Source organism: Sorex araneus, chromosome 6, assembly GCF_027595985.1.
Source record: "Sorex araneus isolate mSorAra2 chromosome 6, mSorAra2.pri, whole genome shotgun sequence".
NCBI classification, from domain to species: domain Eukaryota; kingdom Metazoa; phylum Chordata; class Mammalia; order Eulipotyphla; family Soricidae; genus Sorex; species Sorex araneus.
In genome coordinates this window covers 97072715-97095235 of record NC_073307.1, presented here as the reverse complement: position 1 = coordinate 97095235, position 22521 = coordinate 97072715, and the positions used below count along the sequence as shown (strand labels likewise).

Below are 22521 nucleotides of genomic sequence, written 5' to 3'. Positions count from 1 at the left end.
CTGTGTTTAGGGATCACTCTTCCTGGGGCTTGTGGGTGGGTGGGTGGGGCGTAGGGGGTACATATGTGTTGCTGGAGATTGAATCCGGCTCAGCTGTGTTCAAGGCAGGTGCCCTACCTACCACACTATCTCTTCAGCCCCATATTAGCTCATCCTGTATGTGTTCTTCATTGAGCAATTTTTGTTTTGTTTTGTTTTGGGACCATACCCAACAGTGCTCCGAGCTGATAATTGACTCTGTGCTTAGGGTTGTTCCTGGTGGGCATATGGCGACCATATGCATGCTGGGCATTGAACCTGGGTTGGCTGTGTGCAAGGCAAGTGCCCGACTCATTATACTGTGGCTCTGACCTGAGCAATATTTTTTTTTGCTTTTGCTTTTTGGTGAGAACTAAAATTAAAAAAAAAAACACCCAAAAAAAACAGAGCCTGGCAAGCTCCCTGTGGTGTATTCAATATGCCAAAAACAGTAACAATAACAGGTCTCATTCCCCTGACCCTGTAAGAAACCTCCAATCGCTGGGAAAGACGAGTAAGGAGAGGCTGCTAAAATCTCAAGGCTGGGACGAATGGAGATGTTACTGGCGCCCGTTCGAGTAAATCAATGAACAACGGGATGACAGTGATACAGTGATTTTTTTTTGTTTTTTGGGTCACACCTGGTTGATGCTCAGGGCTTACTCCTGGCTCTGTGCTCAGGAATTACTCCTGGCAGTGCTCAGGGAACCACATGGGAATTGAGCCCCAGTTGGATACATGCAAAGCTGTACTAACGCTCCAGCTCCTAAGTATTATTTTTATATTGATTGTCAGTCTCATCAGTCTTCATTTTTCCTTAGAAATCAGCTGAAATAAGGCTTGGGATAGAGTACAAAGCCCTGAATTTAATCCCCAGAAACACATAGTCTGTCTCTCCCTCTCTCCACCTCTCTCTCCTTCGCTCCATGCCCCCTCCGCTTCTCAGCTGAAATACAAGTAAGTTCGTGACAGCATCAGGCTCTTCTCTCTACTCTGAGCTGACCTTGAGTGGGCGTACTTGGGTGTTCAGTGCTCGGGGGGTCAGGGGACCAAGCACATATAAGGGATGAAACCCAGGCCGCTGGCCTACAAAGCATATGCTATTCTCTCGGCCCTGGAGAGAACTTTTTATTTATTTATTTATTTATTTATTTTTGCTTTTTGGGGTCACACCCAGCGATGCTCAGGGGTTACTCCTCGCTTTGCACTCAGGAATTACTCCTGGAAGTGCTTGGGGGACCATATGGGATGCCGGGGATAGAACCCGGGTCGGCCGCGTGCAAGGCAAACGCCCTACCCGCTGTGCTATCGCTCCGGCCCCTTTTTAAAAAAAAATTTATTAAATTTATTTATTTTTTTAAATTAATAATGAGTGAGGGTACAGTTACAGATTTACACATTTTCGTGCTTGTGTTTCCCTCATACAATGTTCGAACACCCGAGAAGAACTTTCATTTATTTTTTATTAATTTATTCAGAATTTTGTGCCAGACTCAGCAGTGTTTAGGGCGCTACTCCAGGCTCTGAGTTCAGAAATGACTCCTGGTGGTGCTCATACGCGCTGCCAGTTTCGAACCCGGGTTGGGGCAGCGACAGCCGCATGCAAGGCGGAGCTTGAACCCACACCGCATGTGTTTGCGTTGTTGCGCAACCACTCCCGCTGCAGTGAAGGGGACGAGGACGGCAGAGGACAGCACAGGCCAGGAGCACCGGGCTGGGATGGCAGGGAGGTCGCCTAGCAACCAGAAAACGCGTTCGGAGGAATGACAGATCTGATTGGGCGGCAGAAGGATATCCTGCCCCATGAAACCCCGCCCCTCACGCCCCGCCCCCGCGCAGGAGCCGTAGGGAGCCCCGCCCCTCCAGGGCGAGGACGGCTTCCTATTGGCCGGTTCTCCGGAAGCGACGGGATTTGGAGTCGCGGAAGCGCCGCGGAGCGGTCGGTAGCGGCGCGTGGGGCTCGTGGCCGGGCGGCGCGGACTCGCGCGGCCGCGGCGCGCACCCCCCGCGGGCCGAGCCTTCCTCCTCGCCCTCGGCAGTGGCGGAGCATGCTCCGCGCCGGGCTCTCCAGGCCCTCCCGCGCCCTGCCACTGGCGGCCTGAGTGTCGGGCGTGGCGGGGCTCCGCGCTTGTGACCCCCAGTTAGCGCAGGTCCCAGAATCCGCTGCAGGATGTTCGTCCTGGTGGAGATGGTGGACACGGTGCGGATCCCCCCGTGGCAGTTTGAGAGGAAACTCAATGACTCCATCGCCGAGGAGCTGAACAAGAAGTTGGCGAATAAGGTACCGGCCGTGGGGGCGCGGGCGGCCCTGGCACCCGGCACTGCCCGCCGCGTGGCCTTGGACCTGCCAGACCTTGGCCGTGGGCGAGGAGCTTAGGGGCTCCGAACTCAGTTCCAAGCCCCTTGCCTGGAGGGCGGCGTCACGGTGAATTTGGGGGAACCAAAAGGAACTTGGTTTGGGCCAGAGGTGCCGATGAGGAAGTGCTGGGACCCCAGTTCTGTCCCTTATGCAGGGCTTCCGGGCGCCCCCAGGGCAATCCTGGTGTCCCCAGCACTGCCAGGGACGCCCCTTCCCCTTACCCCCCAAAATAAATAAAAGGTAGGTCTGAAATGGTAGAAGTGCTCTCCACTTGGGGTCACCCATGAGAGGCTACAGCGCCCTAGCCAGGTGGCTGAAGCCCACTCTGGGGCTTCCTGGTACTTAGAGGGTCTAGGACGGACGTCTGCAGTGCGGGCTGGGGCCAGGCTCTAGTCCCACTCTCTGTGGCTGTGCCCCCCCACCCCCCACGGGGCCAGCCATTCTGTCTTCTTACAGCCCTGAGCTCTGATTTCCACTTGGTGGTCGCTCTGGTGGGTCCATCTGGTTCCCTGAAGTCCCTTTCTCTCCCAAGATGTGCCCCTTGTTCTGCAGTGTAGATGGGCCTCCGGAGACAGCCCAGGGGTGGGGGGCTGCCGAGCGAGGAGGGTTGGGGGTGACAGGCCTGTCGGGCCGCCCAGGTCGTCTACAACGTGGGGCTGTGCATCTGCCTGTTCGACATCACCAAGCTGGAGGACGCCTATGTGTTCCCAGGCGATGGCGCCTCGCACACCAAAGGTGGGTGCCTGCTCCCTGGGCTCGGTGGGGGGACGGGCACAGTCCTCTGGGGGCCCCTCGCAATTGGGGCCCCGTTAAGGCGGGTAGTGGGAAGCAGCTGGGGCAGCCCCGGAACACCGGGACATCTCAGGCCCCACTTGCTTCTCCTGCTGCTTCCCGTCTTTTGGACGAAGAGGGAGGTGCCTGGGGGTCACCCGATGGCCTGGGACCGGGGCTCAAACTGTGGGCAGCCCTGGCTCCAGGCCTCTCCTGGGGACGGGGCCCCCATGCAGGAGCCGGGGCAGCCCCTCACCTGCCCTCCCGTCTGCCGCCCACCCAGTGCACTTCCGCTACGTGGTTTTCCACCCTTTCTTGGATGAGGTCCTCATCGGGAAGATCAAAGGCTGCAGCCCGGAGGGCGTGCACGGTAGGAGGGTTGGGGTCCGGGGGTGTGTCCTTGGTCTCTGTGTATGACCGGACACCAGCTGAGGGTCAGAGAAAGGGAAGTGCCCACGTGGGAGGAGCTTGTAAATGAGGGGAACACTCAGCTCCAGCTTTGGTCCAAGGGCCACCACCTTCGAGACTCCAGGCCTCGGCGGGTTATGGCAGGTGCAGGGTCTGCCCCAGGCTGGGGGCAGGGCGGCCCCTGGGTGAGGGCTGGGCCGCCGAGGGCGCTCGTGTGGTCACCCGTGGTCACCCCCACTCTGCAGTCTCTCTCGGCTTCTTCGACGACATTCTCATCCCGCCAGAGTCGCTGCAGCAGCCGGCCAAGTTGTATCCTCCTGAGGTTCTGTGGGCCTGCGGGGACACCAGGCTCGCCCAGGAAGGTTCCTGAGTCCTGGGCCGCCCTGAGAGCCTGGGGTCTGACGCCCGCGCTCCTGCCGCTGGCCAGCTGGACCCTGTGGCTGGCACCCGATGGGGGAGAGCCGTGCCAGTCACTTCACCCAGTCACTGCCTGGGCCTTCCAGGTGGCAGCATTGGCTGATCTGCGGGATTAGTCACAGGGCCTGCTGCCCTGGGGTGGCCTGTTTCCCAGGGTCCTCCCTGGGAGAGACCCGTCCTGTCGTCCCCGTCCCCACAGTGCTCTGCAGAGGAGAGGGAGGATTCCAGGGGCGTCCTGGGGGGAGCTGCTTCCCACAGTGGGGATGGGCCTGTGATCCCAGGACTCGTCAGGAAACCTGGTGCTCACTTCCTCTCCCCCACCCCCCAGACCCAGGCGTGTCCTTCGGGGGGGGGGACAGTGCCCAGAGCTTGGTAACAGCTTTGGCTCAGGGCTGACGGACTTCCTGTCACCTTGGGTGGGGTGAGGCTGGAGGGGACATGTGAGCGGACCCCACAGGGAACAGGCTCCAGGAGCTGGGGTATGGCCATTCCTTCCCTTAAGGGGGTCCTGGGGGGTGGGGGGGCACTGCATATGGTGGGGGGTACATGTGTGGTATGTGATGTTTGTGTGGTATGTGTATTGTGGGGGGGTTGTATGTGATGTTGGTGGTATGTGGGCTTGTGTGTTGTGAGGACGTGTGAAAATACGGCGGGGGTGGTGTGTTTTCTTGCACATCCACGTGTGAATGTGGCAGTGACGTGGAGTCCCCAGCCTGCCTACCGGCCCACGCTGCCGCCGGCCCTGCTTTTTCTGTGACTGCGCCTGTGGTGTGTGGCGCGAGCCGTGCCGGGCAGGAGCCCGCGCCTCTCCTTTGCCCACCCGTTTCCTTGACCCTGGGCGCCCAGTGATGAGGCGGAGCAGGTGTGGGTGTGGGAGTATGAGACGGAGGAGGGCGCGCACGACCTGTACATGGACACTGGCGAGGAGATCCGCTTCCGGGTGGTGGACGAGAGCTTTGTGGACACGTCTCCCACAGGGCCCAGCTCGGCTGAGGCCGCCGCGTCCAGCGAGGAGCTGAAGAAGGAGGCCCCTTACACCCTGCTGGTAAGACCCGAGAGCCGTGCTGCTGACGGGGTTCCTCCTCGACACCCCTTTTCCCCAGGAGACTAGGGTGTGAGCCCCACGTGGGCCCGGGGAGCCCCCCAGTAGACGGGAAACCACTGGGGCTGGAGCAGGCAGGGACGCAGGATGAAGCGGGATTTTAGGGACCTGCTTTGGGTGGTCTGGGATAATGGGGGGCCCAGTCATGCATCTGGGGCAGATGCTTGTTAGACACCCAGGGGGCTCAGGGTCTCCTGCATGTCCTGGAGGCAAGCTGGCTGGGCACCCCAGGGAGGCCCCTCTGCTGTGTGTCCAGCTGGCCCCTGCCCACAGCTGAGCCACGCTGCTTCTCGCCCCTCACAGGCGTCCATTAGTGAGCCAGGCCTGGGCCTTCTCTCCTGGTGGACGAGCAGTTAGCAGCTGGCCAGGCCACGGGCGCCCCCCGCCTGCCCCCCGGACTGCCTCTGAAAGCACATTTAATAAACAAGGACACCAGTGCCTGTGGCACCACCTCTGTCTCCGCGGCCACCATCGCGTCTAAGGACATGGGGTCACTCCAGCTGGGCAGTGGGACTCCCCTCACCCCAAGCATCTGTGGAGAAAACCCACCCCCCAAAAGGCGGAGCTTTGTCGGGCTGGGCAGCTCCCGGAGGTGAGGGGGCGACAGCGGGGGGCCAGCCTGTCAGAGTTCCACGTTCAGGCTTGGGGGCTGACTCGATGGCCAGGGAGAGGAGCGTGCCTGCTACCCCGTTGTGGCTGCCTCCCCGCACCCCAGGCGAGGCACACACGGCACAGACATGGCAGTCAGTGGATGTTTGATTCTTATTTTCCTTGCAAGGGCGAAGGGGTCTCTAAAGTCCTTCGGCCCTGAGTGAAATGATCAGGCAGGAGAGAACTCGAGAAATGTGGGGGTCTTGTCATCAAAAATAAATAGTTGCACGTGGAGCTGCTGAAGACTGGAACCGAGTCGGTGGGCGGGGCTGCCGCGTTCTTGTTCTTCTCGGAACCCCCGACCGTGGGCCGCCCCGTGGCTGGGGCGGAGCGCAGGACGCCTGGCTGAGAGCGGGCCGGGCCGCCCTTACTGCTGCAGCTCCTTCATCCTGTTGAGCGCGCTGCCTGCGCGGAACCACTCGATCTGGGTCTCATTGAAGGTGTGGTTGAGCAGGATGGTCTCCTGTGTCCCGTTGGGGTGCTTGATGATGCACTGCAGGGGCTGGAGGGCGCAGGGGCTGAGAACTGAGCCGGCCTCACCCCGCGGGGCGTGGGGGCCGTTGCCCCCTGAGCCGTTAGGGTCCCCCCCCCACTGGGACGAAGGTGCCCCCCGGCCCCTCACCTTGCCGGGAGCGAAGTCCTTGAGGCCCTGGATGGTCAGCTTGTCCACGGGGTGGATCTTGTTGTAGTCGGCGGGGTCAGCGAAGGTGAGGGGCAGCAGACCCTGCTTCTTGAGGTTGGTTTCTGGAAGGCAGAGGGGGCAGTTCACAGCCCGGGGGCCTCTGGGAGCCGCCGGGGGGCCTGGGGGAGGCCGGGCTGCAGCTCACCGTGGATCCGGGCGAAGCTCTTGGTGATGATGGCCCGGCCGCCCAGGTGGCGCGGCTCCAGCGCCGCGTGCTCCCGGCTCGAGCCCTCGCCGTAGTTTTCATCTCCGACCACCACCCATCGGATGCCTTGTTTCTGCGGGGCCGGCACGGGTGAGGCTCTGGGGCTCGGCGCTCAGGCCCCACAGGCTCCCCGCAGACCCGCCGCTGGGACCCACCTTGTAGTAACGGGCAGTATCAGGGACGGGGCCGAACTCCTGCGTGATGGCGTTGCGCACTGAGTTGGCCTTGCCGTTCTCGATGTTGATGGCGCCGATGAGCAGGTTGTTGGAGATGTTGTCCAGGTGGCCTCGGAACTTGAGCCAGGGCCCGGCCGCAGAGATGTGGTCAGTGGTGCATTTCCCTTTGACCTGGCGAGCCGAACCAGGGAGGGGAACAAAGGGAGGGACCCTTAGCCGTGTGGCCTGGGGGCTGGCCATGCAGCCGAGCCAGTCACCGTCCAAGGGCTGGGCACGGGCTGCTTGTGGGAGCACAACCTGAGCAGCACTGCCCTAGTTCCCGGGGCCCAGCGTGACCCTGTGCGCCCCGTGCCCGCGCCCACCTTGATGAGGATCTGCAGGTCCTCCAGGTCTTTGCCGTCCCACTTGTCGAAGGGCTCCAGGAGCTGCAGGCGCTGGCTGGTGGGGCTCACGTCCACCCGCTGCCCGCTGCTGTCCTTGGGGGGGTGCTGGTAGGTGTCCTGGCCAGGGTCGAAATCCTGCAGTGGGAAGCGGCTGTGTTGGGCACGGAGGCCTTGGTGGCCGCACGCACGGGCCCGCACCGCAGGGCGGCTGGCCGGGGCGCTGCTCAGTCCCGCCCACGGTCCCCCCAGGGCCCCTCACCGCCCGGGGCAGCTCGTCTGCATCTGGCGCCTCCAGCTTGAACTTCTTGCCGTCCTTGCCCGTCAGGAAGTCGGTTTCTGGGTTAAACTTGAGGGTGCCAGCAATGGCCAGGGCTGTGACAATCTGGAAGAGGAGTGACCAGAGGGCCGGTCAGCCCCAAGAAAGGCCCTGGTTCCCCCCAGTGGGGAAGGCACCTGCGAAGCTCCCAGTGCTCAGAGCAGGGAGGCGGAGAGGCCCACCATGTCGCCTGGTTGTCACTCACTGGAAAGACCCAGAGCGAGCTGTTGGGTGCCACAGGACAGTCTGTGCCCCGAGTGGGGAGCACTGCGCCTGCGAGTACAGCACCAGCAGGCGGCTGTGCAAAGGGCCTTACCTCGGGGGAGGTGACGAAGGCGTGGGTCTCAGGGTTGGCGTCATTGCGGCCGGTGAAGTTCCTGTTGTAGGAGGTGACGATGGTGTTCTTCTCCCCCTTCTTGATGTCCTTCCTACCGGTGGACAGGGCACAGGGTCAGGGGGAGGCCAGGTGGGCCCGTGGTACAAGCCCGGCCTGGGGTGACCCCGTTGCCCGTCCCCGATGCGTCCTCTCCTGCCAGTGTCCCCAGAGCTGCCTGGGGCTCATCAAGGCCAGTCCCACCCGGCCACCAAGGCTGTCCTCAAACCCTCTTACCTGTCCCACTGGCCGATGCAGGGGCCACAGGCGTTGGCCAGGACGACGCCGCCCACATCCCTCAGGATCTGCGCCTGTGAGGGCGACACGGGGCGTCAGAGGGGGTCGCCGGCTACTGGGGAGGCGGCCCTGCCCCGAAGTCCTGCCGCACAGGCACTCACATAGCCGTCCCGCTCGATGGTGGCCCGGATCTGCTCAGAGCCCGGCGTGATGGTGAACTGGGACTTGCACTTGAGCCCGTGGGCCAGGGCCTGCTTGGCCACCGCTGCTGAGCGCCCCATGTCCTCGTAGCTGGAGTTGGTGCAGCTGCCGATCAGACCTGGGCCAGGAGGGGGTGGGGCGGCTCAGGCCAGGGGGCCCACAGCTGGCCCGCTAGGAAAGGGCATCACCCCGCCACCGGGGGGGACCAGGAGTGATGGCATGGCCAGTCTGGGTCAGAGAGGGACCAGACCCTGAGAGCCGGGGTGCGCTGGGACAGGCGTCTGCACTTCCAGTCTGTGTTCCTTCCAGTGGGCGCGGAAGCACTCACCCACCCGGATGTCCAGGGGCCAGCCTTCCTTCTCTGCCACCTTGCCCACGTCGGCCACGGGGTGGGCCAGGTCAGGGGTGAAGGGCCCGTTGATGTGCGGTTTCAGCTGGACGGAAAGCAGAGAGAGGGGACAGAGGTTCCAGAGGGCAGAGAGGCCCCCAGCCAGGGGCAGGCCCCGGGGCATTATCCCCTACTGGACCAAATGCTTCCCACGACAAAAAAGTGCTGACAAATGAAAGCACTTAGTGAAGTGCTGGGTCCCTGTCGCTGCACTGATTCCCAGGGCCCGGGGGCCTGGGAGTGACTTGCCGGGGTCCCTCCGCTTAGGCGGTGGACCTGAAGCGGCCGCTACTCCGCTGCTCTCGCCAGGCCGCCCCGTCGGGTGAGCAGGCTCTCGCATACGGCAGCCGGGGCCTGGGCCCGCCCGACTCCTGACAAGCAAACTGCAGGGCACAACTTCCGCTTCTTGCATGGCAAGGTGGAGCCCAAAGGAGCAGCTCGAGTCCCGGGCCGTGGGTGCCTCCCGTCTCCCCTTCCAGCCATCCTGCTGCCGCCCCCCTGGGCAGGGACAGAGCCCGGAGCCTCCCTGGGCGGTCCCGCTGATCCTGAGAGCCCCGATCGCTTCCTTTCCTCACCTCGTTGAGGTTGATTTCGATCAGCTGGTCGTACTGGCAGCCGGGGTCAGGCACCAGGTGCTCCTTATACTCGTCGGCTAGATTGGCGATGTCTGCACACGGGGGACGGAGACCCATGAAGCAGACCCAGGCTTTCCCCAGCACCCGCACCAGACGCCCGGAGCCTGCCCAGCGCTGGGCTGCTCATGTGTGTTGGGGGCTGCTCCTGGCAGTGCTCAGGGCTTACTCCTGGCTCTGCACTCGGGGTCACTCCTGACAGGGATCGTGGACCAGATGGGGTGCTGGGGATCAAACTGGGGTCACCTACGTGCAAGGGAAGCATCCTCCCTGCTGTGCTATTGCTCCAGCCCCAAACAGATGCCAGGCTCTGGGCACTGACTGGACAAACAGGGCCAAAGCCAACAGCACAGGACACTGGCTGCCTCAAGGGCCTTGTGCTCTCAGGAAGGGGCTCACAGTGAGCTGGAGGTTACAGAGACAGACAAAGGTACATGAGACTGAACTCTGGAGTCCAGGAAGGCTTCCTGGAGGCAGAAGAGCTGGGCTGTGAAGAAGCAGAAGTTACCTTCTAGGGCCTCCATGTGCTCAGAGCTTGTTAACCAATGGCCCGAGTCTGCCTAGACCCCCCCCCCCCCGCCGATGCCACCCCAGTCAGCCTCCTCTCCTCAGAGCCCAGTGAGCTGCCTCCAGGCTCCCTTTGCGCCTCTGAGCTTTAAAGCCAACGAGAACCTCAGGAAGTTGTGGGGACAAGTGGGGAAAGCGTTTCCAGCTATAAATGTTCTTCCCTGGAGAGGATAGGGCAGGATAAGCTACAGAAACTACCCAGGTCACTGGGCTGGACAGATAGTACGGCGGGGAGGGCACTTGTCACGCACACAGCCAACCCTGATTGGGTCCCCGGCAACCCATATGGTCCCCCGCGCCCCACCGGGAGTCATTCCTGAGGGCAGAGCCAGGAGGAACCCCTGAGCACTGTCAGATAGGGCCCCAACACTGGAAACAGTCAATTCTGATCTCCAGGCCATGCCTGCGGCTTTCTCTAGGGGGCTCCAGGGAGCAGGCCAGGCTGGGGGGGGGGCGGCGGATGTGCTCACGGGTGAGGCCCCCATGAGGGACAGGATCACGCACGGCCTGACGGTTTGGGGAGCTTTGCACACTGGTGCACTCAGTCCCTTCCGTTCTCACTGCCCTGCCGCCAGCTCACCTGTCCGGCCCGTCTTGTTCAGGTATTTCTTCATTCTGTGGTTGTAGGGGAACACTGAGGTGGTCGCCCCGATCTCCGCGCCCATGTTGCAGATCGTGGCCATGCCTGTGGAGAAACAGCCCATAAGGGAGGGCGGCTGGTGTCGGGAGTCGCTCCTAGAAGCAGTTCCAGCTCAGGCTCTGGCTGCCTGGCTCAGCTGGCCGGGCGGCCGCCATACGCCGAAGAAGGCTGGTCTGGCCAGGGTGCCCGGCGGTCACTGTGACCTTTGCAGACCCAAGGTCACGCCACAGAGCAAATGCAGGCGCTGGCATCCCGGGCTTGTCTGGGTGCACGAGAGCTCGGATTTCCCAGAAGACTGGAAGGGACCCTGTCTGTACCCCAGGCCTGGCGAGGCTTTAAGACAGCCTTTCTGATTGGGACACCGGTCTCGAGGCACTGCTGGGCCATGGCTGTCCACACAGGAGGGCTACCTGGAGGAGCGGGCCCTAAGCCAGCTTAGCTTGGTGGAGTGCGATAAGACAACTGAGGCACCTCTGAGGCTGTTGTGAGGCCTCTGAAGAGGGGAGGGCACTCATACATGACCAGCAAGACTAACGGGGGGTCCAGGGAAATGAGGGAGAACCGGCGGGGCAATGTGGGAACGGGGTGCCGAGATGGGAACCCTGGCCCTGGCCCCACCCCCAGCCACGGCCTCGTCCTGGGATTCTCGGCTCTGCCAGCGGCCTAGTGCCCAGGCCGGGCTCTAGCCGGCTTGGCCCTGCCCTCCTCGGGGACCGACATCTCCACTGAGTCAAGAAACAGACAGATGACCCCCCGCAACCTGCAAGTGACTGTCCCAACCCCCAGCTGGCCAGACAGACGGAGGGACGGAGGGGAGGGAGGAGCATCACGGCTCCCACTGCTCGGCGACAGCCCCTGCACGCCGAGGGCCTCGTGCCCCGTCCTCACCAGTGCACGAGATGGAGTCGACGCCAGGCCCATGGTACTCCACAATGGCGCCAGTGCCCCCTTTCACGGTGAGGATTCCCGCCACCTTGAGGATCACGTCCTTGGGGGAGGTCCAGCCGGAGAGTGTGCCCGTCAGCTTCACGCCGATCACCTGCGCGAACAGGCCAGGTGAGACGCGATGACCCAGACCCCGGGATGGCCCCTCTCCTGAGCCCCTCGCCCTCTGGGACCCTGTCTCCCCGACGCCCCCAGCCTTACCTTGGGGCACTTCAGCTCCCAGGGGATGCCAGCCATCACGTCCACAGCGTCAGCACCCCCCACCCCGATGCAGATGGCGCCCAGGCCACCACCGTTGGGAGTGTGGGAATCCGTGCCGATGAGAAGAACCCCAGGGTAGGCATAGTTTTCCAGAATGATCTGAAACAGGGAGAGAAGGTCCAGCCCTCAGAGGAGACTGACGGGGTGGCGTGCAGTACCCAAGGCCTGTGAGTGCCCGTGTGGGCCTAGACCTCCTTCCTGGGGCACAGTAGGAAATGTCTGTGTGTCCCCAGGCTGGATTTGGGGAGGGCAGGATGAAGTGGGGTGCGAGGACAGGCAGGCCCAGCAGGCTGTCAGGCTTCCATGGGGACAGTTTTTTCATGACCGGGCCCAGGGGAGCACAGATGACACCCTGCCAGGCTGCCAGTCCTTCCTGGGTGCCCGCCCCGATGGCCAGCCTCTGGGGCAGGCGCACTGCAGGACACCGTGGGGACAGCTGGAGTCCCCATGGGGGTCGGCCACCTGTCCTCTCTGATGTGCCACTTCCTCATCTGTCAGAGTAGGGACAGGGGTGCTCGCTCCCGGGATCCAAGGCGACTCGGACGCAGGCAAGGCCACGTGTATTTCTAGTTTATAGCAAGATCCTCCGTCTGCTCCTCTGGGGTGCTCCCACACGTGGATGGGGGGAGGGGGGCAGTGGGATCAGAAGGGAACAGACAGGCTGGACCCTCACCCACACAGGGCCTCCGCCTGGCGCCTTACAGCAGACACGGGTGAGGGGCCTGACCCCGGGAATGCAGCGTGAGGAAGGATGGAAGCATGGCTGGCTGCGACCACACCACAGCCACCTGCACACCAAGCAGCCGACACCGGCCTCGGGAGGGCGTCCCCGAGGGCGCAGCATGGGCAGGAGTCACTGGCCACGGGCACAGTCCCTGTCCAAAAGGGAGGCCCGAGGATGGCAGAAAGCCGCCAAGAAGCTGGCTGTGGCCTGGTCTCGGCAGAGGCTGGACGTGGCTGAGGGGGTATTTCGGGGGGTCTCATCCCGAGAGGAAAACTGGCAGTTCCGCCCACTGTCCCCCAGACCACCCCCCCCCACTTCTTTGGAGCTCGAGAGGAACAAACCTGCCTCCGTGCTTGTCCCCACAGAGCACCTGAGGGGGCTGGGAAGCGACATGGTGTTCGGGGTTCCTCAGAGTGCATGAGGCCAGGCATGGGAAGGCGGCAGGGCGATCAGAGCCACGAATGGCCTGACAAGGGGCTGGCCAGGGACCGCTCCCAGGCTAGGCCGAGTGGGTACGAGCCACCAGCACAGCCCCAGAGGGCACGGAGCTGCCCAGAGGCCCGGGCCTGTGTCCTGAGGGGGAAGGGAGCACCCGCAGATGGAGTGTCCTTCATGCGACGGCCAAGGCCAGCTCCCTGGCTCCCAGGCCCGCACTGATCCCGGCTTCCTGCAGGCGGCACCTCCCTCCTGGCACAGCGATGGCCCAAAAGGGCAGGGCTCATGTTTCAGAGCCGGTTACGGCCTGACTCAGGCCTGCCCGGAGCCCAGGGCGGCTCCCGCCCCAGCAGGGGGCACCCCACAGTGCTCAGTCACTGTCTTGGGGCCCGGGGGCCGGGTGCAGCTGCGGAGGGCGCACTCGCTGCCTGTCAGCATCCCACCCGCAGCGCAGTCCCTGCGGCGGCTCACTCCAGACGTGGCCCCCTTGGTCCCCCTCGGTCCCCTCAGGCTGCCCCGCAGCCCGGCTGGCCCAGCCTCACCTGGTGAATGATCCCGGAGCCGGGCTTCCAGAAGCCCACGCCGTACTTGGCACCAGCAGTTGCTAGGAAGTTATACACTTCCTGGTTTATGTCCTGGGGAGACAAATCCATCCGGGAGCGTGAGTGCCCTGCTGGGATCTGGGGCTGCCAGTAAGCTGCGCCCGGCCCTCCCCCCTCCCTGGGCTCAGAACACACAGTCCCGGGGGCGCTGGGGCAGGGCCTGGGAGCAGCGGACAACCCCTGCCCGGGGCTCCTTGGGATCCAGCGTTAGGGGAGAGGAGCCGTCCGTCCTAGGAGCTGGGGGATGGCGAGGGCAGCCCAGTCCCACTGGGGCTCCATCTGAGCTGCCCCTGGGATCCCCGGCCACGTTCACGGAAAACCCAAACGGAAAGAGCTATGCACCCCTGCTTGCATGCACACAGCCCGAGACCCTCACACGCAAGCACACGCCCCAGACTCTCGATGTACACACACACACGCCCCAGACCCTCAATGTATGCACACACACACCCCAGAACCTCAATGTACACCCCCCCCCCAGACTTTCGCACGTGCACACACGCCCTAGACCCTCAAACAGGCTAAGACCGGAAGGGCAGGACCCTGGCACCTCCCACGGTGCAGAGCATTTCACTCAGGCTCATACAGGAGGCCCTGACTGGGCCTCAGGCTGCTGCCGAGTCTGCAGGGGGCGGTCGTCTGAGGGCCGGCCTGGCACTGGGAGCCCCTGCACTGTGCTGACATGGAAACCGCCAGTAGGGGGAGGTCATTCCCGGGCGGGTGGGGGTGCGGCCAGAGCAGCCAGGAGTCGGGGGCGGCGGTGGGAAAGGCGCCCTGAGCTTTTCCCATGCGTCGAGAGGCCCAGTGGGCTGTGGTGACCCTGGGAGCCGGATCCCTGCCATGGCGTGCCCTGCCCCTGTGCCCAGCTGGCCGTTCCTGCCAGCATTCAGCTTCTGCCAATGGCCCCCAAGGCGGGAGCCCATGCCAGGGAAGCAGTGGGGAGGGTGGGGCTGGTGCCGGGAGACCAGCTGCCCAGCTGGCACAAAGCGGCGCCCCCTTGGGGGTGGAGGAGACAGAGGGGGGCCGGACCACACGCGCATGCTGCCTCCGGCCTGCACACAGCCACAGCTCCCCTGCTTCTGGGCTGGTGCTGGGCGGTGGAATGAGCGTGCAAGTGGGCACGCGTGGGTGATGGAAAAGGGTCACTTCTCACGGGCCTCTGCAGGGCAACTGATAGCTCTGAAGGAACCTGCCAGTGAAGCAGGTGAGGGACGGGAGGACGAGGGGCAGGCTCTGCCTCTTCTCTCTGGTCACTGGCGCTCAGTGAGGGGGCGGCCACCCAGGAGGGCAGAACTGCCGCGTGGCGCGTGCTCACCTTGGCCCGACGCAGGTCCTTCTCGCCGCCCACCTGGGCCTCGATCAGGTGGTCGCAGTGGATGGTGGATGGCACGGCCACCTTGGGCAGCCCGCTGCTGATGAACTGCAGCATGGCCATCTGCGCCGTGGCGTCCTGCATGGCCACGCGGTCGGGCCGCAGCCGCAGATAGGTCTTGCCCCGCTCGATCTCCTGGTTGGCCGGGTCATCCAGGTGCCCGTACACGATCTTCTCCGAGAGGGTCAGAGGCCGGTTCAACCTGGACACAGGGAGGACAGCCCGTCTGTGACATGGCACCCACAGCAGGCCAGGGGGAGGGGACCCCGCACAGCACCAGCACGGAGGAGGGGCTGCGAGGTGACTCGAAGAACGAGTGAGTGACAGGGCCAGGCGGGAGGCAGGCTCAGTGCTTTCTGCGCGCTTGCTCCCGGCCCGTTGGACAGAACACGGCGTGATGGGCATGACGTTCCCAGCACCCTAAGGCCGGATCCGAGAAGCATCTTCCTGTGTCCATCCCGTCGCCTGCTCTTCAGTGCGCCTTGTCAGTCAACGAGCTGGGGTCTCCCCTCGGATCCTGACTTCCTGTCCATGCCATCCCCTCAGCCACGCCACCAGGACCCAGAAGCGCGCCCCTCCCACCATCCGCGCCGGGGTCTCGGGCCTCCCTCTCCCTCACCCTGCACGAAGGCAGCTCTGCAGAAGAGAAACCCAAGCACAGTCTCCAGCTTCTGCTCGGCCCCTTCCCAGACTCTATATCTATCTCCCGACGGGCCGTCCCTTCCTGCCTCCCAGGGCCCAAACGGCAAATCCCCAGCCTGGCCCTTGGGGGGAGGGCTGATGCCCCCGGCTGCTGCCCACCAGTGGGACTGTTGGTACTCAGGTCGGCCCGCAGCCTGACCCGGAGAGTGCCCGATGGTGCTGGCTCTGGGGCCCAGGCGCAGAGGTTCGCTGGGAGATGCTGGAGTAAAAGCAGCTCTGGGCCGGGAGTGGCCGAGTGGGCAGTCGCCGCACTCTCTGGGCCTCGGGAGATGGGGAGTGGCGCCCCCTCGGAAGGCCCGGCTGCCTGACACCATGGGGAAACAGGCCGAGAGCGACTCCAGGGCCGGAGGCACTTGGCTCACACGCAGTCCACCCAGGTCTGACCCCCCAGCACCACAGAGGGCGCCCCCAGCCCCCAACAGGAGTGATCCTGACAGCCAGGAGAAAGCCCGAGCACTGGCCGTGGGTGACCTCTCCCAGAGGAGGTGAGAAAGACCCCACTATAACAATCGCTGCAGGACAAGCCTGTATGGCATCTCCTGAGTTGTGGATGGCCCACGGATGCATCCCTCTGTCCTTCTGCTTCTGACGTGACAGAGACCCAGCTCCCCGGGGAGTAGAATCAGGTCCCCTCTGCCATGGCCAGGCCAGGTGGGGGAGTTCTGTGGCCACACATCTTCCCGTCTTGTGTGCTGGGGTGGGGGTGTCATGGCGAGAGTGACTTTCTGGGTAACCTGCTTGCCTGCATGTAATCCTCGACCCCAAGTCAGGCTGGCTGCCCACAAGGGTACAGCCTCCCCCAGTCCGCTCTCTCTGGCCCTGCTGATCACACTTGTAATGTTAATACCGAAGGCCAGACACACACGCCAGGGGCTGAGCAAATGCCCGACACGCGGGTGTCCCAAGTTGGCACCACTGTCCCCCGGGCACTGCTGGAAGTGACCCCAAGCAGAGGAGTCTGGAGTCGACCCTGAGAAATACAGACCGTGCCCCCAAACCAGACAAAATGAAACACCCCCTGAAACTCCTGATCTTGACCATCACCTGCTGTCAGACAACGGCAGGCACCTCACCTGGATGCCACCCCTCGGCGGGTCTCGGGACCCCTGAGCCTGGCTGTGCCCCCCAAGGACCCCTTACCGTTTGCGGACGATGTTGATGTTCTTCTCCAGCAGGTCGTAGCGGATGTACTCGTTGGGCTCGAAGTGGCTCATGGCCACCTTGGCCTTCTGGCACAGGACGGAGGCCACATGGTACTGCCGCACCCCCAGGGCTTTCTGCGGGCAAACAAACAGCAGGACCATCAGTGGGGTTCCAGGGCACCCGCCGGACAGCTGAGCGCATCTGAGTGGGGAAGAAGACACGGGCAGCTCCTTGGGAGCTGGGCTCTGGCCGGCTGCAGCTGTGCATACGCCACAGGGCCTTGGATCAAAAGAGAAACCCGCAGGGGAGCCGGTGCCCAGGGCAGGCGGGAGAGCTGGACAGGGCAGGCACAGGCTCCGCGAGCAGCAGGCCCCAGGCTCCGAGAACCAGCAGTGGCCACCGCCGAGCACAGAGCTGGGCAGCCCCAGAGCACCGCCAGGCCTGGCCCAGAGCAAAGGACAGAAGTGAAAGGTGTTCCAGCTGCCTCCTCAGGGGAGGAGGCGGCCCAGCGCCCTTGTGGGGGAGGGAGGCCCAGAGTCCCAACGGGGGAAGGGGTCTCAGCATTCTCTGGGCTGCCTGTAACGAGGGCACAAACAGATGGTGGCCTGATCACGCTGACTGACGGGGGGAAGGACGGACACGATGCAGAGGACACTTCAGCAGGGCCAGGGAGGCCTCTCCTGCCAAGACCAGCCCAGCGTGCCAGCTGTGAGCGCCCGCTCAGGCCTGTCTCGGTCCTTTCTGAGAAACCGTCTTTTCTTTCCTTCTTTTCAGCTGATGTACCTTGCCAGGCACTCAGGCGCGGGCTCGCCCACGACACTCCCTTCGTTAGAAACGCCCTCCTTTCTCCTGAGGTGGAGGGAGTGCTGGCACACAGTCTCGGGGGCAGTTCCGCACTGCAGCCTGTGTCCTTTTCATGGTATGTCCCCACACTGCCCCTCCGCCGAGGATGCTGCTGTGGGCCCAGCCCATGGCACTGTCCCTCCGGAACAACCGGCCAACATGCTCCCCAACTGTAGCCTTGGGGACCCGGAGGGAAGGAAATGGCGCAGGCCCGCGGCCAGGACAGCAGGAGAAAAGCAACTGTTATAACAGGGTCTATGAACCACTCACTGCAAGCCTTTAAGGGATCGAGGCCACACCTGGCAGTGCTCCGGGGACCCAGGGCCACTCCCCGCAGTGGCCAGCCAGGGGGCCTGGGCTCTTCCATTCAACTCTACCCGCCGCCCGCCCAGCCTTTTTCCTGGCTCCGGACCTCGAAACCAAAGCCTGAAACCTCAGGCCTGGCAGGCACACGGCGCGGACCCCGGTAGGAACAGTGCCTGCCCTGGCTCCCTCACCCCATCCTCGCCACCTGTCCCCAGCAAAGAGCAGCACACTGGTCACCAGCACGGAAAGGTCAGTGCCGCTGGGCCGGGGAGCCTGGCCGTGTCCTGGACGTCACGAAGGTGAGGAGCAGGGATGACACGACGGGCCGGCAGCTCCTATTATTAGCGCGTGTGCTCACAAGCGTCCATTCGGCCGCTCCTTCAGCCCGGGGGGGGCACGAGACGGGCTGTTCTGGGACCTGCTCTGCCATTTAGCCGCGTGTCGCCAACGTCTTTCCCGCTTCTCTAGACAGATCTGATTCTTTTTTTTTTTTTGCTTTTTTAGGTCACACCCGGCGATGCACAGGGGTCCATATGGGATGCTGGGAATCAAACCCGGGTTGGCCGTGTGCAAGGCAAACACCCTACCCGCTGTGCTATCCCTCCAGCCCCTGATTCTTTTTTTTGGTAAATTAGCTGCTCTAAATTTCACTCTCCTAGAAATAATACCTATCAGGGCTACTCCAGTTCAGAGAGTAGCTCAATGAACCGGAGGGCATGATTTTTGGTTTTGTTTAGTTTTGGGGTCACACCCTTCAATGTTCAGGGCTTACTTCTGGCTCTGCGCCCAGGAATTATTCCTGGTGGTGCTCGGGGACCATGAGATGCTGAGGGTGGAAGCCAGGACAGCCACATGCGTCCCCCCTGTACTGTCGCTCTGGCCCTGGAGTCCATGTTTTGCATGTTGAAGAATCAGGTTCAATGCTCAGGAGTGCCGGGAGCAACACCCAAGTGGAGAGCTGTGAGGAGCCCCCAAGCACGGCCAGGGGTGTCCCCAAAGCCAAAAATAGAAATGATATCTAGGATCTAGCCCAGTGGGCAAAACAATTCATAATTACAGGGTAGAAGAAAGAAAATGCCGAGTTCCCCAAGAGCAGGGCAGCAATGAGGCATCTCGAGACTTATCAACACCTTCAGGCGAGGCGGAAAGATATTAATGGGCCTGGGGACAGTCCAAAGGGCTGGAAAGTGCCTGTGTTGTCGACTGGCCCTGGCACCGCAGGGGCCCTTGAGTGACAAGCCAGGTGAGGCCACTCACACTGGGAAAAGGGGCAAAGGAATGTGCTGAGCAGGGGCGGCCTTTGGCCATCCCCGCAGCCACCCAGAAGTGGGCCCCACAGTGGCTGTTTGCCAGAAGAGGAAACAAGTTGCTGGCGGGACTGGCGAGGGGCGCCGACTCCAGCCAGACTGACCCGCTCGCCGGCCGTTGCCCAGGCGCGTCAGGGAAGTCCCTAAGGTATGCACCCTATGACGGCGCACTGCCCTGCCTGACCCATGCGCTGCCTAGTTCAGAGCACTCGCCCTTGCCCTCGGCCGGGCTGCTCCCAGCTGGAGAATACCCTCCCTCAGGACGGGGGTTCAAAGCGCACAAAACTGGGGTCAGAGAGATTGCACAGGGGGTGGGGAGCTTGCCCTGCACACGGCGGACCCAGGATTGATCTCGGCATCCCATATGGGCCCCTGGGCCTACCAGGTATGGCCCCCAAACACAGAAAAAAGCACCAACATGCCAGGGACATGGCTCCGTGGCAGAGCACCTGCCTCGTATGTGTGAGGCAGGCTCAGTGCCCACGGGCTGAGGGGGCCCCTCACTGTCCTCTTCTATACCTGCCTCCCTGGGCCGAGGGCAGCTGTGGGGTGTCCCTTTACGAGGCACGTGGCCAAATTCTGCAGCAATCAGGCCAGGCCTTGTGCTGAGGGCAAAGGGATTGTCACTTCCTTTGTTTTAAGGCTATCACCAGCCTCAGGCAGGGCCCTCAGCCCAGACACAACCCTGGGGGCCACCTCGCTGAAGCCCGGATGTACTTGCCCTGTGGACAGGGCTCCATGTCAACTGCAGGTCACTTTGCCATCACTTTCTGCCTGCCGTCAGCCCCTCTGTCCTGACTGGCCAGTGTCGTGTTTGCAACATGGGATAGGCACGGCATTCCCAGGCTCTCTGAACAAGTCACGCCGCCTGCCAGCAGCGTTCTAACATTCTGCAGCACCGGGCCAGGCCTGTGTGCTCAGGGAGCCTGCAGGGCCAACACGAGCCGAGCCACAGCTGTTCCCACTAAACTCGACCGAAAACTCTGAGCCTGCCCGTGAGAACTCAGCAGCGTGCTTCACTGCTCTGGCCGTCCCGAGCACTGTGGGAGGCTGAAACCTCGCCCTGTGCCCTGGGAAAAGTCGGGCACTATACGGTAGGGACAGCGCACCGACAGACTGAGGCCAAGGACAGGCACGCCACGTGGACAAGGTCTCCCCGCCTTGGACACAGTGAGCACCCAATGTGTGTGTGTGTGTGTGTGTGTGTGTGTGTGTGTGTGTGTGTGTGTGTGTGTGTGTGTGTGTGTGTGTGTGTGCACCCCATTCAGAAAGAGTTTGGGGTTACTCGGTGCTCTGTGTTTGAAAGTCACTCCCAGTGGTGTTCAGGGTGCTGGGGAGGGAACCAAGATGCTCTTCTATGGCTGGGAGCAGACTGCCAGATGTTTGCATCTGGAAAGCAGGACACTGTATTTCTGCCCTCACACAGGCCAATCTCCCACTCAAAGCCACACAGCCAGTGCGCCTACCCCATGGGTCACTTTCTGCTTGAGGTTTGGGCGACAGTGAAATCCTCTAGGAGGTCCCTAGTTCTGTCGCTATGTTGGCCTGTACTTTGCCATTTCTATAAAATGGAAAAGGTGCAGCATCAGCTACATCAAACACCTGCCGCATACACGACCCACCTTTCCTCCTTCCATCTTCCAGAAATGCAACTTCCCAACTAGTTATGCTAGTAAAGTTAGAATTTGCGACATCTTACTTCAGCCCTTCCTTCAAAGAGAAAGCAAAAGTTCTCTCTCAGGGGGCTGGAGCAATAGCACAGCGGGTAGGGCGTTTGCCTTGCACGCGGCCGACCTGGGTTTGATTCCCAGCATCCCATATGGTCCCCTGAGCACGCCAGAGGTGATTCCTGAGTGCAGAGCCAGGAGTGACCCCTGTGCATCGCCGGGTGTGACCCAAAAAGCAAAAAAAAAAAAAAAAAAAAAAAAAAATTCTCTCTCATTTCCCACTACAGTTTTTCTGACCCAGATGTTTAGCTCTCGGGTTCCCCGTCACCATCTTGCCTCTGTGGCCTGGGTCCCAATGCTCCCCTATCCAGTGCTCCTGTGGTCTGTCAACTCCTACCTGCTGCGACCAGACAGGACCAGAGACAGAGCGCAGCGAGGCAGCACTTGCCTTGCATGTACGAGGCCTGTCCCCAGACACCACGAATAAACCATGGAACTTCCTCTCTTAGGCCTGCCGGCTGGCTTGACCAGAATCGCCAAGCTGGGGGTTAAAGATGACCAGACTCCTCTCAGAGTCAGGTGTGGGAACCAGGAGAGGGGCGTTCCCCATTCTCCCGGGCTATCTGTGAAGGATCTCTGACCTTGCCTCCACAGGCCCAGAGCAAAGGGCAGCCAAGTCAGAATTTCTCTCTGCCCGGGCTCTGGCCCCTCTGGCGTGGCCACAGCTTTCACTCACCCTCCGGTACCCACGGGTGCGCCCGAGCCTCAGACACAACCTGCACTCATTTTCCAAACCCCTTCCAGTCCCGGTGGGGCTGGCACACAGCTCCAGGGGGGTCTGATCTGGCCAGTGGAAAACACATTATCAGCGTATGACTCACAGCTTTCTGGACACTCACGGGGCAAATGATATGCTGTGGGCGCCAGCGTGGACGGGCACACAGGCTGCGGCAGGGAAGCCACTGGGTGGGGAAGGGGCATCATTCCCGCCCTGCCGCCGTCTCCACCCTCAGGATCCGCATCTGGCAGGATGAGACAAACATGGGAGCAAGAAAGGGGTGGGGGGTGGGGAGAAGGGTAGTGGGGTCACAGGCGCCAGTGGACGTGCTAGGTCCAAGGTTCAGGGACAGGGCAGATATCTCAGTCCGGCACTCAAGATCTACTTTTTCTTTTTTGGGGGATCGGGGGCACACCCACTGATGATGAGGGCTACTTCTGGCTCTGTGCTCAGGGACCACCCCTGGCAGGCCCAGGGGAGGGTGCTGGGAACTGAACCTGAGTCAGCCGCCTGCAGGGCAAGTGCCCAGCTCACTGTACTGTCCCTCACACAAAGGCCAGAGAAAACTAGTGGCTCCCGTAGAATGTACGTGCTTGCAGGGTTGGGTGGGAGGTGTCCAAGTGCACTGCACCCTCGGCAGAGACGGCTCAGCAACACCCAAACACTGGCTGGACAATGTCCCAAAGTCCAACAGCGCTCTAGACGGGCTGGCACAGCTAGACGGAGCTGGAGGGGGGACCCACTGGTGCCGTGGCCCAGCTCCCAGGCACCCAGGGCGGTATCTCCTCCTCCTTCCTTCGGGCTTTTGAACTCCAGGTCACGGACTCCGGGAGGAGCTCAGAGGAGACACTTTCCTAGTCCGAGAGTGGTTTCCCCCCCAGCACCAGTGTGACCCTTCACCCTCCCCAAA

General features: G+C 62.4%; 2 protein-coding genes across 4 annotated transcripts in view; one reads left to right on the top strand and one right to left on the bottom strand.

The window, feature by feature from the left end:
* The first annotated feature begins 1891 nt into the window (after positions 1 to 1891).
* POLR3H (RNA polymerase III subunit H) lies at positions 1892 to 5525 on the top strand. Of its 2 annotated transcripts, XM_004610542.2 has the most exons (6): positions 1904 to 2299; positions 3016 to 3112; positions 3432 to 3518; positions 3802 to 3865; positions 4820 to 5018; positions 5379 to 5525. In XM_004610542.2, the coding sequence occupies exons 1-6, from the start codon at positions 2189 to 2191 to the stop codon at positions 5430 to 5432; spliced, it is 612 nt and encodes a 203-aa protein (XP_004610599.1). In that variant the 5' UTR covers positions 1904 to 2188; the 3' UTR covers positions 5433 to 5525. The 2 variants fall into 2 exon arrangements, with proteins under 2 accessions (XP_004610600.1, XP_004610599.1); XM_004610543.2 differs by lacking the exon at positions 3432 to 3518 and having other exon boundaries at positions 1892 to 2299.
* A 293-nt stretch (positions 5526 to 5818) lies between these two features.
* Positions 5819 to 22521, bottom strand: part of ACO2 (aconitase 2) — a 49400-nt gene continuing 32697 nt past the window's right edge. For both annotated transcript variants that reach the window (XM_055143190.1, XM_004610541.3), the window contains exons 2-18: positions 16708 to 16844; positions 14809 to 15067; positions 13434 to 13526; positions 11673 to 11831; positions 11415 to 11565; positions 10467 to 10571; positions 9263 to 9354; positions 8628 to 8733; positions 8260 to 8417; positions 8099 to 8172; positions 7805 to 7916; positions 7432 to 7554; positions 7152 to 7307; positions 6769 to 6960; positions 6554 to 6686; positions 6349 to 6470; positions 5819 to 6228 (exon numbers count right to left, since the gene is read on the bottom strand). In XM_055143190.1, coding sequence (XP_054999165.1) covers positions 6094 to 6228; positions 6349 to 6470; positions 6554 to 6686; positions 6769 to 6960; positions 7152 to 7307; positions 7432 to 7554; positions 7805 to 7916; positions 8099 to 8172; positions 8260 to 8417; positions 8628 to 8733; positions 9263 to 9354; positions 10467 to 10571; positions 11415 to 11565; positions 11673 to 11831; positions 13434 to 13526; positions 14809 to 15067; positions 16708 to 16844 — 2307 coding nt within the window. In that variant the 3' untranslated portion in view covers positions 5819 to 6093. The remainder of the gene's footprint in view (positions 6229 to 6348; positions 6471 to 6553; positions 6687 to 6768; positions 6961 to 7151; positions 7308 to 7431; positions 7555 to 7804; positions 7917 to 8098; positions 8173 to 8259; positions 8418 to 8627; positions 8734 to 9262; positions 9355 to 10466; positions 10572 to 11414; positions 11566 to 11672; positions 11832 to 13433; positions 13527 to 14808; positions 15068 to 16707; positions 16845 to 22521) is intronic.

Bases quoted from the DNA above. Each gene is read 5' to 3' on its own strand.
- POLR3H (XM_004610542.2), top strand. From the start codon at position 2,189: ATGTTCGTCCTGGTGGAGATGGTGGACACGGTGCGGATCCCCCCGTGG. The intron at 3,519-3,801 runs GTAGGAGGGTTG...CCCACTCTGCAG, and splicing joins CAGCCCGGAGGGCGTGCACG to TCTCTCTCGGCTTCTTCGAC. The intron at 3,866-4,819 runs GTATCCTCCTGA...CTGGGCGCCCAG, and splicing joins CTGCAGCAGCCGGCCAAGTT to TGATGAGGCGGAGCAGGTGT.